Source organism: Morus notabilis, unplaced genomic scaffold (genome assembly GCF_000414095.1).
Source record: "Morus notabilis unplaced genomic scaffold, ASM41409v2 Scaffold1087, whole genome shotgun sequence".
Lineage (NCBI taxonomy): Eukaryota > Viridiplantae > Streptophyta > Magnoliopsida > Rosales > Moraceae > Morus > Morus notabilis.
The window spans coordinates 20960-36462 of NW_010365208.1; the positions used below are offsets into that span (position 1 = coordinate 20960).

Sequence of the window (15503 nt, forward strand, 5' to 3'; positions counted from 1 at the left end):
TTTTTTTTTCCCCCCCCCCCCCCCCCCAAATTATTTTTTTCTTGCATATACCCACCACCCAGAAGCCAAAGTTCACATCTTTTGTTTATATTAAAGAAATAAAGTTCCTAGTGAGTTGTTGCAGATAAGTTCTGTTACAATTGCATAATGCAATGGACCAAAGTTGTTGCTGGCAAAAACTCTCACAAGCTTACCTCTTTAAAGTGTCCTTTATGCAAGGTTCAATTTTTCTATTTACTCTTTGTTTTTTAACCACTTTTAGAGCTTCTTATAATCAAGAAAAAAGGTTGAAATATTTGTTTATGTTACAGACAGATAACTTTTCCATAATTCATGGATTTGATGGGAGTTCCTTTCAACAGTATTGCATAAATCAGGATTTTGAGGACGGGTATTCGTCTATAGTTCCCTTTTGTTTTGTTTTTTGCATTTCTATTGTGATATCCATTTTCTTGATTCGTTTGTTTGACCATTATTGCAGCTTTGTCTTATCAAAAGCCCACAAGTACAGATTACAGTGTTATTATACTGAACCAGGTCTTCTGCTTCTTATCATTTCATTTTTTTTTTTCCATATTATCTCACAATTATTTTCACCTTTATGCATTTTTTTATAGTTTAACTTTATGTTTAATCAGGTTGCTTAAGTGACATTTTCAGCGTGCAACGTTATTGGAAATCACACAGGTATCTTCAGCCAAACCGTTGGCTCCAAAGTTGGTTAAGAAGAGAAATCCAAGCCCTGATACAGGTCCGAGAATTAAATAAGTTTAATTACAAAGTTACACAAGGATCTCTTTTTCTCTGTCAAAAAATTTTTGACTTAAAATCGACCCTTTTATATAGTATAGATCAAGGTTTTAAAAGGCAGAATTGGGCCTCGAGGCGTTTTGCCCTTACAAGGCGAGGCGTAAACCTCAAGGCGCTTTGAGGCGTAAGCCTCAAAAAATGCCTATAAAAAATTTAGAAAAAAATAATAATAGTAACAAAAACTAAATAAATGCATACTTAATAATAATTAAAAACAAGAAATTTAACCAAATATCCACATAAAGACTGAATAATTATCAAATCCTAATATCATAAGGTTCATAATGCACTTCTAAAAGCCTAATCACCCAACTCATCAATCATCATCACTACTAAGAGAAGCATCGGCCAATTTAAATCTCTCATTGTCCACAAATTCTTGACTGTCAGTGTCAAAATCAGAGTCTATCCACTCTTCTTCTTCATCCTCTTGCATGGTCTCCTTGCCTCTATCACCTAATAATCAAAATTAAACTTAAGTTACTATCTCTTATATGATAATTAGAGTAAATAATAGAGAAGACAACTAATAATTCATAAGGCATATCAAGCCACTAACCTGTCCTCTTCTTTTTAGAGCTTTTTCGAGCTCTAGTACTAGTACTAGTACCTTCTCCATCCTCAAAAAGATCAATGTCAAGATTGTCAATTGCTTCCTCCATTTGAAGTTCGCCTTCATTTTCATTTCTAGCTATCCATTCATCATCAGATGTCAACTCATCAATGATTAAAGGATCCTCATCTAGCTGAAGTGCCTTTTTTTTTTTTTCAAATGTCGATCTTTTAGCTTCTTGTTGAACATGATGTAGACCAAGGAATTTATTTTTTGTGCAGTCAAGCGATTTCTTCTCTTGGTATGAACTTGGTTGTGGGTACTCCAATTGCGTTCACATCCCGAAGATGAACAATCCATGTACTTCCTCCTTCAAAATTCATGTTCTAAGCTCATGCATACTTGGGAGTACAAGACCTCTACCATAGTTGCCAATTGATCTACACATATTAAAATAGGAGGGGCTCCTAGCAATATTGAAAGCAAGTGCATTTTCATAAAAGAACCTACCAATGTTGAGACATACTCGAGAACGGGCCTCTTTCTCACTTGATGTCGTTCTAAGGGAAGGTTTTTCTTTTGCTTCCTTATCATCCACATTGTTCAAAAACCTATCCACTCCTCTATCACTAACCACTTGCGGCGGTTGACAAGAGTTGACAAATCCATCACCATAATAACAGCCAACATCCACCATTTCTTCAAAATTCTGATGCGCTAACTGTTTTTTAGCGGCCCACTTGTTCATATAGTCATTAATTTCTTTCTTCACATCATCAGGAACCTTAGGACAAGGCTTTACATTCTTATGAGTGCAAGCAATGTGCTCTTTCATTCTCTTAACACCTCTTTTTATAATTTGATTGCAAAACACACATTGGAGGTAAACATAAGTCCTTTTGTCATTTTCCGATGTAATTTCTTTTTCATATTTTCAAGCCGGATCCCGTCTCCCACTACGACTACCGCTAGCATTTTGGGAGATCTCATCCTAATTCCTAACTTAAACCCAAAAAAAAAAAAAAACACGAAACATTAAACCCAAAAAGTCATTCACGATCCACTGCTCTGCTAGAATGCTACTACAAAATGAAAGGGAAAAAAAAAAAAAAAAAAAGGTCAAGAGAAGGGATTATATATCTCACTTGAAAGGTTGGCCGTCGGCTTGCTATGAAGTCCTCTATGGTGCGACCGCGGCTGGTTGGAGCAGAGGAAGCCGTGAAGGAACCTTCTGAAGAAGAAGAAGGAGGCACGGCTTCGGGAAAGAAGAAGAAGAGCTGGTTCTGTCGTTCTGGTTGATGGAGCAGAGGAACCCGTGAGGAGAGGTGCGAAGAAGAAGGAGGCACAGCGAGGAGGGAGAGGTGCAAAAGAATGAGAAGTTGTTGTTCTAGTTCGGTTTTTGTTACTCTGGTATTTGGGCCTTTGGGGCCGGCGGCCCACATCATTTAGGCTCAAAAAAACCCACAGAAACCCTATATCACTTAGGCGGACGCCGCTCAAAGGCGTGCGCCTCAAGTGGCTGAGGCGCACACCTCAACACCTACCCTGTAAGGCGTAGGAGTTGAAGCGCTCTTCCAGCGCCTCGCCACGAGGTGTGCCTCAAGGCGTGCGCCTCTGGCGCTTTTTAAAACCTTGGTATAGATTTGGCCATTTCTTCATGACTTAAGAACTTCCTTTTTCTAGTTGTAGGAGGAAGATGTTGATATCATTATGCACCACATACTTGGCACAATTGATTCATTCCTGACAAGGTGCCTTTTGTTGATATTTTGCATCTTAAGTTGTTTCAATACGAGCTGTCGTCGAAATCAATTTGGGTGATGCTTATTACTGTGTTTGAACCTTTCTGACTCCCTGGATTTTGGTAGGAGTAAACAACAATCGCAAAGAAAAACACCGGAAGCAGTGAGAGAGGAGTTCCAATCGTTGGCATCTGATGCAGCTAGGCCCTTTTTAGCGGCGAGAACTGATCGGTTTGTAAGTGAAGTGGAATTGTTTCTTGCTTCGGGGTTGAATATCGAAGCCTATGACGCTGTTTACAAGCAGCGCCTAGGTTGGAGTGCGCCCGGCGTTACTAGTGAGGCTGAAGGAGAAGTCAGTGAGCATCAGCATACACCTGTAATCCCATATTTGTACATATTTGATGAGGAATATGATGAAAATGATTGAAAGTATCCTCTTATAACAATCCAAGTTATTTTCTTATTGAGATGTCATTTCCAATCCTTGGTTTCAGAACTGAGAAAGTGGAGCCTTTGCTAAATCAAAAAAGCTTGAAGCTCCATCTATCATAGATTTCTTTTAATATCCTGCACTGACCTTTTAGGGATCAAGTTATGCAGCATGCTTATGTAGATGTGTTTTCAAGCAACTTGGGTTAGAGAGATTAACTACTCTTTTATTGCAAGGGAAAAAAAAGAAGAAAATGAATGGTTTCTGGCCACTACAGGGAAATCGAAAGAACATTGACTATTTGTGGGTTCAAAAAAAAAAGCAAATTAAAATAAGAACTGAAGCAGCATAGACATGAATAAACTTACTCTCACTTCTATAATCTGTGTGATTAATTGGCTGCAAAATGAGGTTTCCAATACGGACGTTTGGTTCTGAACTTTTTGCTCACTTGTGACTTCAAACTGATTGAGTTCTCCCTTTCAGGGTGAACAATTATAAATTCTGTGTCCTTCTTACAAATTATTGCTCTCGTTAGTAAGAGATTAGCGCGCTTAATTAACAACAGCTGTGCTTAATCTGTAATTACAATTATTATTGCTGTCTTTTTTTTTTTTTTGGCTGGGATTGTCGTAGATTCGTGTCCTAGTAATCTTCAAAGATAGTATACCCGTGATCAAACCTGATAGAGTTGAAATCATGTCCACACGATTTTTCGGAGTAGTCGAGGGTTGGTCAACCGCACATTGCACTCTCAAACCTGATAGGGACCACCAAAAAAATAATAATAAAAAAAACAAACACTCGTCATTGACACAAACTGAAAGAATCGTCTTTCCATTGGATAGAAATAAATTACAAACGGCTGCGGTTTTGCTTGCTTGCATCTTTGAGTTGATAATTTCTCGAGTCTCCTGAGGTCAAAAGTGAAGTGAGTAATTGAGCTAGAGTGAGATGGCAAGAGATCAGTTGGATTATGGAGCTTTTATGGAGAAATTCCTTCTCCAACCACACCCTTCGGACCATCAACTTCCCCTGAACTCCCTCACTTTTGCCGTCAAGGACATGTCAGTCAATTAGTCATTCTCTCCTGTACATATATCTTCTCGATGTTTAATTAAATTTTTTGTTACGTTTTTCTCACTATGTCACGTTTTCATTTGATGGGTTAATCGGAATTCTTAGTTTTGTTAGAAATCCATACTGGGTGTTGTTATACTTGTCACCACTGGTGTCTACGTTTGTGCTTTTGAAGCCAGAGAGAGAGAGAGAGAGAGGGGTGCTTTTTTTTTTGTTACTCCGTACTATGTGTGCCTGCAAAAATGTCTGTGAAATGGATCCTCATTCTTTGGTATGCCTGTGTAATTAATGAATTGTTTGTGTTGTGCTTAATTCTCATTTTCTTGGGTTTTTCTTAATTTGGTTTGTTTTTTTTTTTTTTTTTTTTTTTTTTTTTAAACTCTGAACCTTGGAAACAGATTTGATATGGACGGATATACGACTGGATTTGGAAATCCTGATTGGGCGAGGACTCATCCAGCCGCCACGTCAACAGCTCCAGCTGTTCTGGCCATCTTAAGGGCAGGAGCTACATGTGTTGGTAAAACTGTCATGGATGAAATGGCATACAGGTGACAATACTTCCGTTTCTATCAGAAAAAGTTTGGTTAATACTCACAACTTTGCTTCAAATAACATTATGTTTATAAGTAAAAGGCAGTTGGATTATTCTGTGGTTATTAAAATCTTTTCATGTTATTTATTGTGGGAAATAGGTGCTAGAGATAGGATGATAAACACTTTAGGAATTGGATAAAACACTTAATCCCTAGATTTTAGGGATTCAGATGACAGCAAGTTTGGATATTAGGATATCTCTTCTAGGAAGTCTCTATCTCCTCTTATCTCTTATTCATTATCCGTGTATATATATAGCCCTTTAGAGGCTCTTGTAAATGCAATTAATAAAATATAATCATTTATTCTTTTCCACATGGTATCAGAGCCATAGGGCTTGTTTTTCCCTGGGATTAGAAACCTTTTTTCCTTCTTCGGCAATCATAGCCAAATTCTCCCTGACTTGCCTTCATTGCAGTCTTTTTTAATCGTTTATCTATCCAATTTTTTTTTCTTCTTTTGTGTTCCTTTGCTAGGGTTTTCTCTCTTTCTCTGTGACTTCATATCTAGATTAAGAGATGTCAGAAATAACCTCTTCAACTCCAGTGGTTCAATCAGCCGAACAGCGTGAGGAAGAACAAAGTCAGCGCTCCACGAGAGAATTATAAAATATCCAAACTGCTTATAGACTTAACGGCATAAACTACCTAAAGTGGTCCCAATTACTTCGGACTTTTCTGAAAGGCAAAGGAAAATTGAGTCATCTATTAGGAACTGGACCGAAAGAGGGTGAAAGTGGTTTTGAAGCATGGGACGAAGAGGATTCCATGATCATGTCTTGGTTGTGGAATTCTATGACACCCGAAATCAGCGACACATGCATGTTTCTACCAACCGCAAAAGCAATCTGGGATGCACTGAATCAAACCTATTCTAAAGTCCATGATGCATCACTAATATACGAAATTAAGACCAAGACAGCATCCACAAAACAGGGAAGTGAAACTGTGACCGAGTATGCTAACTTTCTGCAAAATAAGTGGCAAGAGTTGGATTATTATCGAGTAATTGACTTAAAGTGCAGTAGATGTGCAGGGGCAATAAAAACCTTCATAGAAAGAGATTGAGTTTATGATTTTCTTGCAGGTCTAAACCCTGAATTCGACCAAATGAGGATTCAAATCCTAGGTAAGATGGAAGTACCGTCTCTTAATGAGACAATATCATTAATACGGGCTGAAGAGAGTCGAAGAGGAGTGATGCTTGAACCAGAAACGGCTGATGGATCTACACTCGCAACTTCTGGTAACAAGCAACAGGGTCTTACTTTGGAGCAACCACCAAAAGCTGAGCATGGAAAGGCAGAGGTGTCAAAGGGAGCAAATCGAGATGACATGTGGGGTACCTACTGTAAAAGGCCGAGACATACAAGAGAACGCTGCTGGAAATTACATGGCAAGCCGTCGACAACCAGCCGTGAGTGGGGAAATAAAGGAGGACAGTAGCAACGATAATAAGGCCAGACTTATAAGGCCTCACAAGTAAGTCAGAATCATGATCCAGCACAAGAACATGGCGGGTTTAACAGTGAGGAAATAGACAAATTGAGAAACCTACTAGGAACACTTGAGAAACCGTCCTCCAACAACTGTTTGTTAGCTCTCTCAGGTAAGTCTCCATTTTCTTATGGATTGAATGTTTCTGATAAAGTATTTGTGAATGCATGGATTTTAGACTCGGGAGCCACAGATCATATGACACATACCTCAAATCAGTTTAACACTTACACCCCATGCCCAAGCAATAAAAAGATTATTGTTACCAATGGAACCACAACCACAGTAGCCGGAATAAGAGATATTCATATCACACCTAGTCTTATCCTTAAAAACGTTCTACATGTCCCTAAACTTTCAACCAACCTTGTGTCTATTCAAAAGCTTACAAAAGACTTGCACTGCCATGTTATGTTCTATCCCTCTTATTGTGAATTTCAAGATTAGGATACAGGGAAGAAGATTGGACGTGCTGAAGAAAAGGATGGACTTTATTACCTTGAGATGTCAAACCTTCCAAGTATGATCAAGAGAAATTCACCCTCCTCGTTTCTTTCTTCTACAAAAAAGGATGTCATCTGGTTGCACCACTTCCGCCTTGGTCACCCTTCCTTTACAACCTTAAAAATCATGTTTCCCTCTTTATTTAAGGGATTAGATATTAGGACATTTCATTGTGATATTTGTGAGTGTGCAAAACACACTCGTGTGTCTTTTCCTATTAGCAATAAAAGATGTTCTTTTCCATTCCATTTAATCCATAGTGATATATGGGGACCCTCTACTCTTCCAAATATTTCTGGTTCACAATGATTTGTATCCTTTATCGATGATTGCACTAGAGTCACCTGCCTTTTCTTGCTAAAAAACAAATCTAATGTGAGTAACATCTTTCCTAACTTTCATATGATGATCCAAAACCAGTTTGGTACGAAAATAAAAAGGTTTAGGTCTAACAATGCAAAGGACTACTTTAATCAAGTTTTATCTCTTTTTTTCCAAAAGAGGGAATTATTCATGAGTCATCTTGCATCAAAACCCCACAACAAAATGGGGTTGCTGGACGGAAAAATGGTCATCTCCTAAACACTACCCGAGCACTCTTATTTCATCAAAATGTACCGAAACACTATTGAGGGGAGGCGATTCTTATTGCTGCCTATATTATAAATCGACTTCCTTCAAGGGTTTTAGGGTCGAAAAGTCCAATGGAAGTTCTCTCTAAGTTCCATCCCGACATTAGTGCAACAAACAACCTTACACCTAGGATCTTTGGGTGCACTTCCTTTGTCCATATCCATAGCAACAATCGGGGCAAGTTAGATCCTAGGGCAGTCAAATGTGTCTTCATAGGATACTCCTCCACAAAAAAAGGTTACAAATGCTTTCATCCACCCACCAGAAAACTCTGTCTTGGTTGATGTCACATCTGCAGAAGACTAGCCATATTTCACTACACCTTATCTTCAGGGGGAGTCCTATATTATGGAAGATAAGGATAAGGATCCATTCCTACTTGACCTATCAACAGATTCACCATCTCCTTCTCACTCCCATCCTCAAAACCCAACATCACCTATCTCAAACACATAACCGGTACCTCCTGATCCTGTTGTGTCACCAGTACCACCTGAAAATAGGACTCTTGATGATATACGATTTGGAAAAGGGAAGACATACTCAAGGCGACAAGGACCAACTCTCGAATCAGCACAAGTTCAAATCTTCAACCCAGCTTCTGAGAATGAGGTAACAATATCTGAACCTACTTCACCCCTACTTGTAGAAAACAAATACCCATCTTCGGAATCTCAAACCTTTGACCAAAATCTGCCCATAGCCGTGAGAAAAGGAACTCGAGAGTGTACCAAAAGACCACTATACCCTATATCTCATTTTGTATCCTTCAAAAAGTTTTCACCATCCCATAGGAACTTCCTCACGAGTTTAAATGAAACTGCTATTCCAAACACTTTGTCCGAGGCACTATCTAAGGAAGAATGGAGAAAAGCTATGAGAGTCGAGATGGATGCATTCGAAAAAAATGGGACATGGAAGTTAGTTGATCTTCCAAAAGGGAAGAAAGTAGTGGGGTGTAAATGGGTTTTCTCCTTGAAGTTCAAAGCAGATGGATCATTAGAGCGCTACAAAGCAAGGTTAGTTGCCAACGGGTACACCCAAACATATGGGGTTGACTATCAAGAGACCTTCGCGCCAGTTGCAAAGATGAACACCGTCAGGATCTTACTATCACTAGCTGCCAATTTTAATTGGAACTTACAACAATACGATGTGAAGAATGCCTTCCTTCATGGGGACTTAGAAGAGGAAATCTATATGAGCATCCCACCTGGGTTTGAAGAAGTTGAAAGGGACAAGGTATGCAAGTTAAGGAAAGCTTTGTATGGATTGAAACAATCACCCCGTGCCTGGTTTGGAAGATTTACCAAGGTAATGTTAGCCACTGGATACAAGCAAAGTCAGGGAGACCACACCCTCTTCATCAAGCACTCAGAGTCACGGGGAGTCACAACCTTAATAGTCTATGTAGACGACATTATTGTAATTGGCAATGATGAGAAGGAGCAGCAAGTCCTAAAACAGTGTTTGATGAAAGAATTTGAGATTAAAGATTTGGGAAGGTTGAAATACTTTCTTGGGATTGAGGTCACGCATTCCAGACAAGGCACATTCATCTCGCAACAAAAGTATGTCACTGATCTTCTCAGAGAAACCGGAATGCTCGCAAGCAAGCCGGCCACAACACCTATAGAGGCAAATCATAAGCTTGGAGAAGCTATTGAAGATCGAGCAGTAGACAGAGAAATGTATCAAAGGTTAGTTGGGAAGCTCATCTACCTTGCTCACACTCGGCCAGATATAGCATATTCAGTGAGCGTCATCAGCCAATTCATGCATAATCCCAAGGAGATTCACCTTCAAGCTGCCTACCAAGTGCTTCATTATCTGAAAGCTAATCCCGGGAAGGAGATCATGTTCAAAAGAGACAATGAGCTCGTCCTTGAAGCGTATACAGACGCAGATTACGCAGGTTCTCCCATGGATCGGAGGTCTATTTCAGGTCATTGCACATTCCTTAGAGGCAACTTGGTGACATGGAGAAGTAAAAAGCAAAATGTTGTAGCCTAATCAAGTGCAAAGGTAGAGTTTAGAGCAATGGCGCAGGGTGTCTGTGAGTTGTTGTGGTTGAAAATTATATTGGAAGACTTGAAGATTAAATGGAGTGGACCAATGAGACTCTACTGCGATAATAAATTAGCAATCAGTATTGCACATAATCCGGTGCAACATGACCGAACTAAACATGTTGAGATAGACAGGCACTTCATCGAGGAAAAACTAGAAAGCGGGTTGATCTGCACACCATACGTCTCCACAAAAAGTCAACTAGCAGACGTTTTTACAAAAAGGACTCAATAGTGCTACCTTCCAAGACAGTACTACCAAGCTGGGAATGAGAGACACCTATTCACCAGCTTGAGGGGGAGTGTGGGAAATAGGTACTAGAGATAGGATAAACACTGTAGGAATTGGATAAAACACTTAATCCCTAGATTTTAGGGACTCGGATGACAACAAGTTAGGATATTACGATATCTCTTCTAGGAAGTGTCTATCTCCTAGGAAGTCTCTATCTCCTCTTATCTCTTATCCATTATCCGTGTATATATATAGCCCTTTAGAGGCTCGTGTAAATGCGATTAATAAAATATAATCATTTATTCTTTTCCACATTTATCTCCTATCGTCAATGCTTTGGAACATAAGCTGCAAAATAACATCATTTGTTTTCAAGTGGTTTTAGAATGGTATCTTAAATATTAAAAGGACTTTTCAAGCTTCTTTCAATTAAAGACCCTCAGTTTTTCTCATTATACTATATAGTTATACAATACAATTGCTCTATACACTGGCAGTATAAATGGAGAAAACATACATTATGGCACCCCCACAAATCCATGGGCACCAGATAGAGTGCCCGGAGGATCTTCTAGTGGATCAGCCGTCGCAGTTGGTGCGGGCCTTGCTGATTTCTCCTTAGGTAAAGTTGTACTTTCCTCTCATGCTCTCTTAGTTTTTTCTTGCTTTAACCTTAATTCCTTGGAGCAAAAGTTTCTCCATTTTGCAGGAACTGATACTGGAGGAAGTGTGAGAGTTCCTGCATCTTACTGCGGAATTTTCGGGTTTAGGCCTTCCCATGATGTGATTTCCACCTCTGGAGTTATTCCTATGGCACAAAGCTTTGATACTATTGGTAAGGAAATAAATAGGTTCTGAGTACAGCTGAAATTCACAACCTGGTCAAGACAATTCCTGTAACTGTTTTCAAATCCAACAAACAATCTTAGAGTCTATTTAACATATATTCAACAATAATTCTTTGGACACACTTCTGGTTTAGGATGGTTTGCTAGGGATCCAGTGCTTTTGAAAAGAGTTGGAAGTGTACTGCTGCAATTGCCAAATGTGGAATCTGTGAGACCCGCACAATTGATCATCGCAGAAGACTGTTTCCAGCTTTCAACTACTCCGGGCAATCGAGTGGCAGAGGCTTTTGTTAAATCAGTAGAGAGGTTATTTGGTGGTGAGTATATTGATCAAATGTGTAGAAGTATGGTCCTTTTATTTGTTTTATATACTTCATGGATTATGGACCACCTCAAATTGGTCATTAATTAGATCGTGTTTGTTTCTCAATATGCAACAGAGGATAGGTTTTTTATTTTTATTTTTTAATTTTAATAAACTAGAGAGAGGGAACAACTAACATCAAGATAATTAGCACATCTCAACCAGGTTGACATCCACTAAAGTACATATTCCGCACTAAGTCCCCCATTTTGAATTAAGAAAGTTACATGATTACAAAGAAGAAAACCACCTAAAAAGGAAATAAGACGAATATAAAACCAAAGCTCAAAGAAAATTACAAAGAACCATAATTAGTTCCATCAGATAAATCATGAAGTCATGACTCGCATCTTGGAGTGTAAAATATACCTCGTTAAAAACCTTCTAGCCAAAACCCAATTGGAGAAACACCAGAAGAGAGAAAAAAATGCACATATTTATTTTACCTATAAGAGCCGGTTACTTAGTAAATTGCAATTAAAAAGACCCACAAATTTCTATTAACGAGGGGAGCACAAAAATCTGGGGCATTCTTCAGAGAATATTTGGCAAATGCTTTAGAAAGATTGGGGTAATCAGAAATGTGATAATGACGAAGAATTTCATTGTTCTTAGTATTCAGGCCTGTCGTTTATATCTATATCATTTTGTTTCTCAGTGAGTTAGGAGTATCTTTTCTGGCTAATGTAGGTCATACTGTAAAGCATCTTAGCCTTGGGGACTATGTCAAGGACAAAGTTCCAAGTTTAAAAAGTTTTGTGAGTGAAGGAAAAGCAGAACAAGAGTATAATATACCATCCTTGGCAGCCTTATCAAGTGCTATGCGTTTGCTTCAAAGGTAGAGAGATTCTTATGCTCGACTCACTGGCTTTAATGATAAAGTTAGTTCGATGTCTCCTTGCTAAACAAAAATTTAAGAAATTATACCATGTTGTGTAGATGTGAATTCAGGAACAACCATGGTGAATGGATCAAAACAGTCAAGCCTGATTTAGGTCCTGGGATCTCAGAACGTGTACGGGAAGCTCTTCAAATGACAGATGAAAAAATTGATGTCTGCCGCAGTGTGAAAAAGGAATTATATGCAGCTCTCACTACTCTTCTTGGGGTACTCTCTAATCTTTTCTCATTAGACAAGAATTCTACATTTTAGAACTCTTAACAATCCTATACCAAAAACTGATTTCTAACATGTTATGCTTAAAAAGCAAAATATTGGAACTCCTGTAATGTCTTTGATCGAATGCCTGGTGAAAAATCGCATGGAAGAATATGAACCCTGCATTTTCCTTTTAGCTTTGCTCGTACTCTGGTGGTGTTGAACACCATACACTTACTTATAAAAGGTGGATCTAAGAGCATGGGGCGTCCACCTTCTATTAGTTATAAACTTATAGTGCTTAATAGCGGTGGTGCTTCCAAGCATTTTTCTTTGCAAAACAAGCAAATTGTAGCGAAAAGAAGCAGACACTTTTTTTTTTTCCTATATCATTACTTGGGTTTGTCATTGATTTACTTCCAGGATTATGGTGTCCTTGCCATTCCGACGGTTCCTGGACCGCCACCAAAACTGAAAGCACCTGCAAATACGCTCGAAGTATTTCGTGCCAGAGCGTTTAGCCTGCTGTCAATTGCCGGAGTGTCTGGATTTTGCCAGGTTTGTTTCTCTCTCCTCATTAATATGAATGTTTTTTTACATATTTAATACGTCACTATCTTTTTCCTTTCCCAAGCATGACTTTTTTCTTGGAAAAGCTCACAAGTTGTTTCTGCTACTTAATAGGTGAGCATACCACTAGGGAAGTATGATGACCTTCCCGTGTCAATTTCCTTGTTGGCAAAACATGGCTCAGATGGGTTCCTCCTCAGTCTTGTTGAGACTCTTTATGATACTCTCAAAGACCAGGTTGGATTAGCCATAAGACCATGAGCTACTAAAGCTTGTCTCTTATTAAGCTCTAGCTTTGCTCCAAAGTTGAAGATACACTCTGCAGAAACTTAATCCAGCAGAATGGATTTACATTTACTTAGAGATTGATTCTCTTCAGCTTTCCCCAATATAATTTAGAATGTTTCATGTATTTGATCATATAAGCTATTCTACTATTTATATATATATATATATTGAATTTCTGAGTAAAGTTTTTGTTTTATTTTTTCTACCTATTGTTGTACGTATTCTACGCTATAAAAATTTCAATCACAACTCAATATGTGCATCACGTACCTAAACTAGTTTTTGAAAAATTATTTAAGTATATTGTAGAAAGAATATTCTAAAATAATATCTTAGGTTAAAGTTTTAATAATTGTAAAAACATATTTTTTTAATATCCAATTCACTTCTTTTTGAGTAGTCATTCTTGGGCTAACAATTAATTGTCTGTTATATATTTACTCTTTTTTTTTTGGCATCTCTAAATTAACGGACCAAACTAACCTAATGACATTGGATAAGGGAGCATTTGTCTTTGTACCATTGACAAACAAGCTCTACCGAATGAAAAATACCTCTCCCAAAGTTTCCAACGTACTATTTTTCTATTTGAGAATTTAATTCATATATCAAAAAAAAAAAAGGAAGGATTAACGAAAAAAATTGTTTAATTAATCTTAGTCTAAGATTTTTCAATCCTTATAAACTAAAATTTGCCTCTTGTTAGTGTAAAATTTTGTCTAATTGTTGTTCAAAAATGATGGCCACTTTCCCTCCTAAACTCTTTTCCTTTTAACTTTGATTTATAGTACTTTGGTTTCGGTCCTTAATAGAAATTAGGGATAAGGAGGAAAATAGCATATTTAGTAGGATGTTTAGTAAATTATAACATATTTTTTTAAAATGGTAGATTATAACATAATTTGATATTTTAAGTTTAAATATTTTTGAAAATCTAAAAATACTCATAAGCCTTCTTTCCACATATTTCTTCTTCTCCTTATAGTCAAGTCCACCATGGCCGGCTCCAGTGACCGGCTTCAACGGCAGACAGTCGGCTCCTGCAACCGGCACCCAATGGTCGGCTCTGGTGACTAGTAAATACCGTATTTATCAGTAAATATGATATTTCTTGATAAATACCGTATTTACCATATTTATACGGAAATCCGGGGACAGGCTCCAGCGACTGATAAATACTGTATTTATCGGTAAATACAATATTTACTAGTATATACCGTACTTAGCATATTTCTCTAACAATTTGGTGACCGACTCCGGCGATTAGTGAATACTGTATTTACTGGTAAATACGATATTTACCATATTTATCTAATAATTTGACGACTTGCTATGGTGACTATTTACCACAATATTTATCGGTAAATATTGTACTTACCACATTGATAAGTGAATTCAGTGAAATATTTACTAGTAAATACAATATTTACCAAATTTAAACTTGAATTCAATGAAGTATTTATCAGTAGATACAGTATTTACCATATTTGAAATGGAATTCAATAAAATATTTACTTGAAAATACAGTATATTCTCAAAAATCTAGAAACTCTCTCAAATCAAATCACAATTAAAAACACCCAAAAGCATGAAAAATACACACGAAAAATAACAACAATAACAACTAAAATTGTTTTCAAATCTCATAAAATAATATTCACAAAAGCCATAAATTCATTCATATCTAGAAATAGTAAAACAAAACTATAAAATTCACAAGTAAAATCAGATCTAGAAAATCACAATCTCAATCTCAGAATCACAATAAAAAAAAATCAACTTAAATCATGAAAAAACACAAAAAACAAAAAACAAAAAAACAAAATCTATTTAGCGTTCTCAGTAAAATACACCAAAAAACTCAGAAAAATGAATTGGCCTTCTCATGAATAAAGGATTTATAAATGTTTTAAAATTTTTCAAGAAATTCACCATTCAGTCGTTCAATAACATAAAACTAGTGAAAGGGTGTGAGCAATTTCAGAATTCGAATTTTTTTTTTATTGTTTTTTTATGAGGTAGATATTCTAATATTAGTTTATTATGGAAGTGGTTAGAGAGGTACCATTTGGAGCAAGAGTCATGTTTGGGTAAATGTGGAACTTGATTCCGGTGGATAGGAATTTCAACTTTGTTATTAGATGATTGTTTCTTTTGCATATAAATTATAATGTAAATACAAGGT

General features: G+C 37.4%; 2 protein-coding genes across 3 annotated transcripts; both read left to right on the forward strand.

Moving 5' to 3' along the window:
• Nucleotides 1-123: 123 nt before the first annotated feature.
• LOC21386017 lies at nucleotides 124-3572 on the forward strand. Its single transcript, XM_010107538.2, has 6 exons — nucleotides 124-219; nucleotides 363-391; nucleotides 482-537; nucleotides 639-751; nucleotides 3053-3114; nucleotides 3232-3572. Exons 1-6 carry the CDS (start codon nucleotides 148-150, stop codon nucleotides 3530-3532), a joined length of 633 nt encoding a protein of 210 aa, XP_010105840.2. The 5' UTR covers nucleotides 124-147; the 3' UTR covers nucleotides 3533-3572.
• Nucleotides 3573-4350: 778 nt separating this feature from the next.
• Nucleotides 4351-13476, forward strand: LOC21386018 (amidase 1). Of its 2 annotated transcripts, none has more exons than XM_024171855.1 (9): nucleotides 4351-4602; nucleotides 5014-5166; nucleotides 10647-10771; nucleotides 10859-10984; nucleotides 11132-11314; nucleotides 12052-12199; nucleotides 12301-12469; nucleotides 12884-13018; nucleotides 13145-13475. In XM_024171855.1, the coding sequence occupies exons 1-9, from the start codon at nucleotides 4490-4492 to the stop codon at nucleotides 13289-13291; spliced, it is 1299 nt and encodes a 432-aa protein (XP_024027623.1). In that variant the 5' UTR covers nucleotides 4351-4489; the 3' UTR covers nucleotides 13292-13475. The 2 variants fall into 2 exon arrangements, with proteins under 2 accessions (XP_024027623.1, XP_024027624.1); XM_024171856.1 differs by lacking the exon at nucleotides 4351-4602 and adding an exon at nucleotides 4846-4886 and having other exon boundaries at nucleotides 13145-13476.
• The last annotated feature ends 2027 nt before the right edge of the window (nucleotides 13477-15503 follow it).

What these genes read in the sequence shown, in the direction of transcription:
- LOC21386017 (XM_010107538.2), top strand. Translation starts at nt 148, where the DNA reads ATGCAATGGACCAAAGTTGTTGCTGGCAAAAACTCTCACAAGCTTACC. An exon ending in AAATCCAAGCCCTGATACAG is followed by an intron (nt 752 to 3,052) that starts GTCCGAGAATTA and finishes TTCTAGTTGTAG; the next exon opens with GAGGAAGATGTTGATATCAT. An exon ending in ATTGATTCATTCCTGACAAG is followed by an intron (nt 3,115 to 3,231) that starts GTGCCTTTTGTT and finishes GGATTTTGGTAG; the next exon opens with GAGTAAACAACAATCGCAAA.
- LOC21386018 (XM_024171855.1), top strand. Translation starts at nt 4,490, where the DNA reads ATGGCAAGAGATCAGTTGGATTATGGAGCTTTTATGGAGAAATTCCTT. An exon ending in GCTATGCGTTTGCTTCAAAG is followed by an intron (nt 12,200 to 12,300) that starts GTAGAGAGATTC and finishes CATGTTGTGTAG; the next exon opens with ATGTGAATTCAGGAACAACC. An exon ending in GAGTGTCTGGATTTTGCCAG is followed by an intron (nt 13,019 to 13,144) that starts GTTTGTTTCTCT and finishes GCTACTTAATAG; the next exon opens with GTGAGCATACCACTAGGGAA.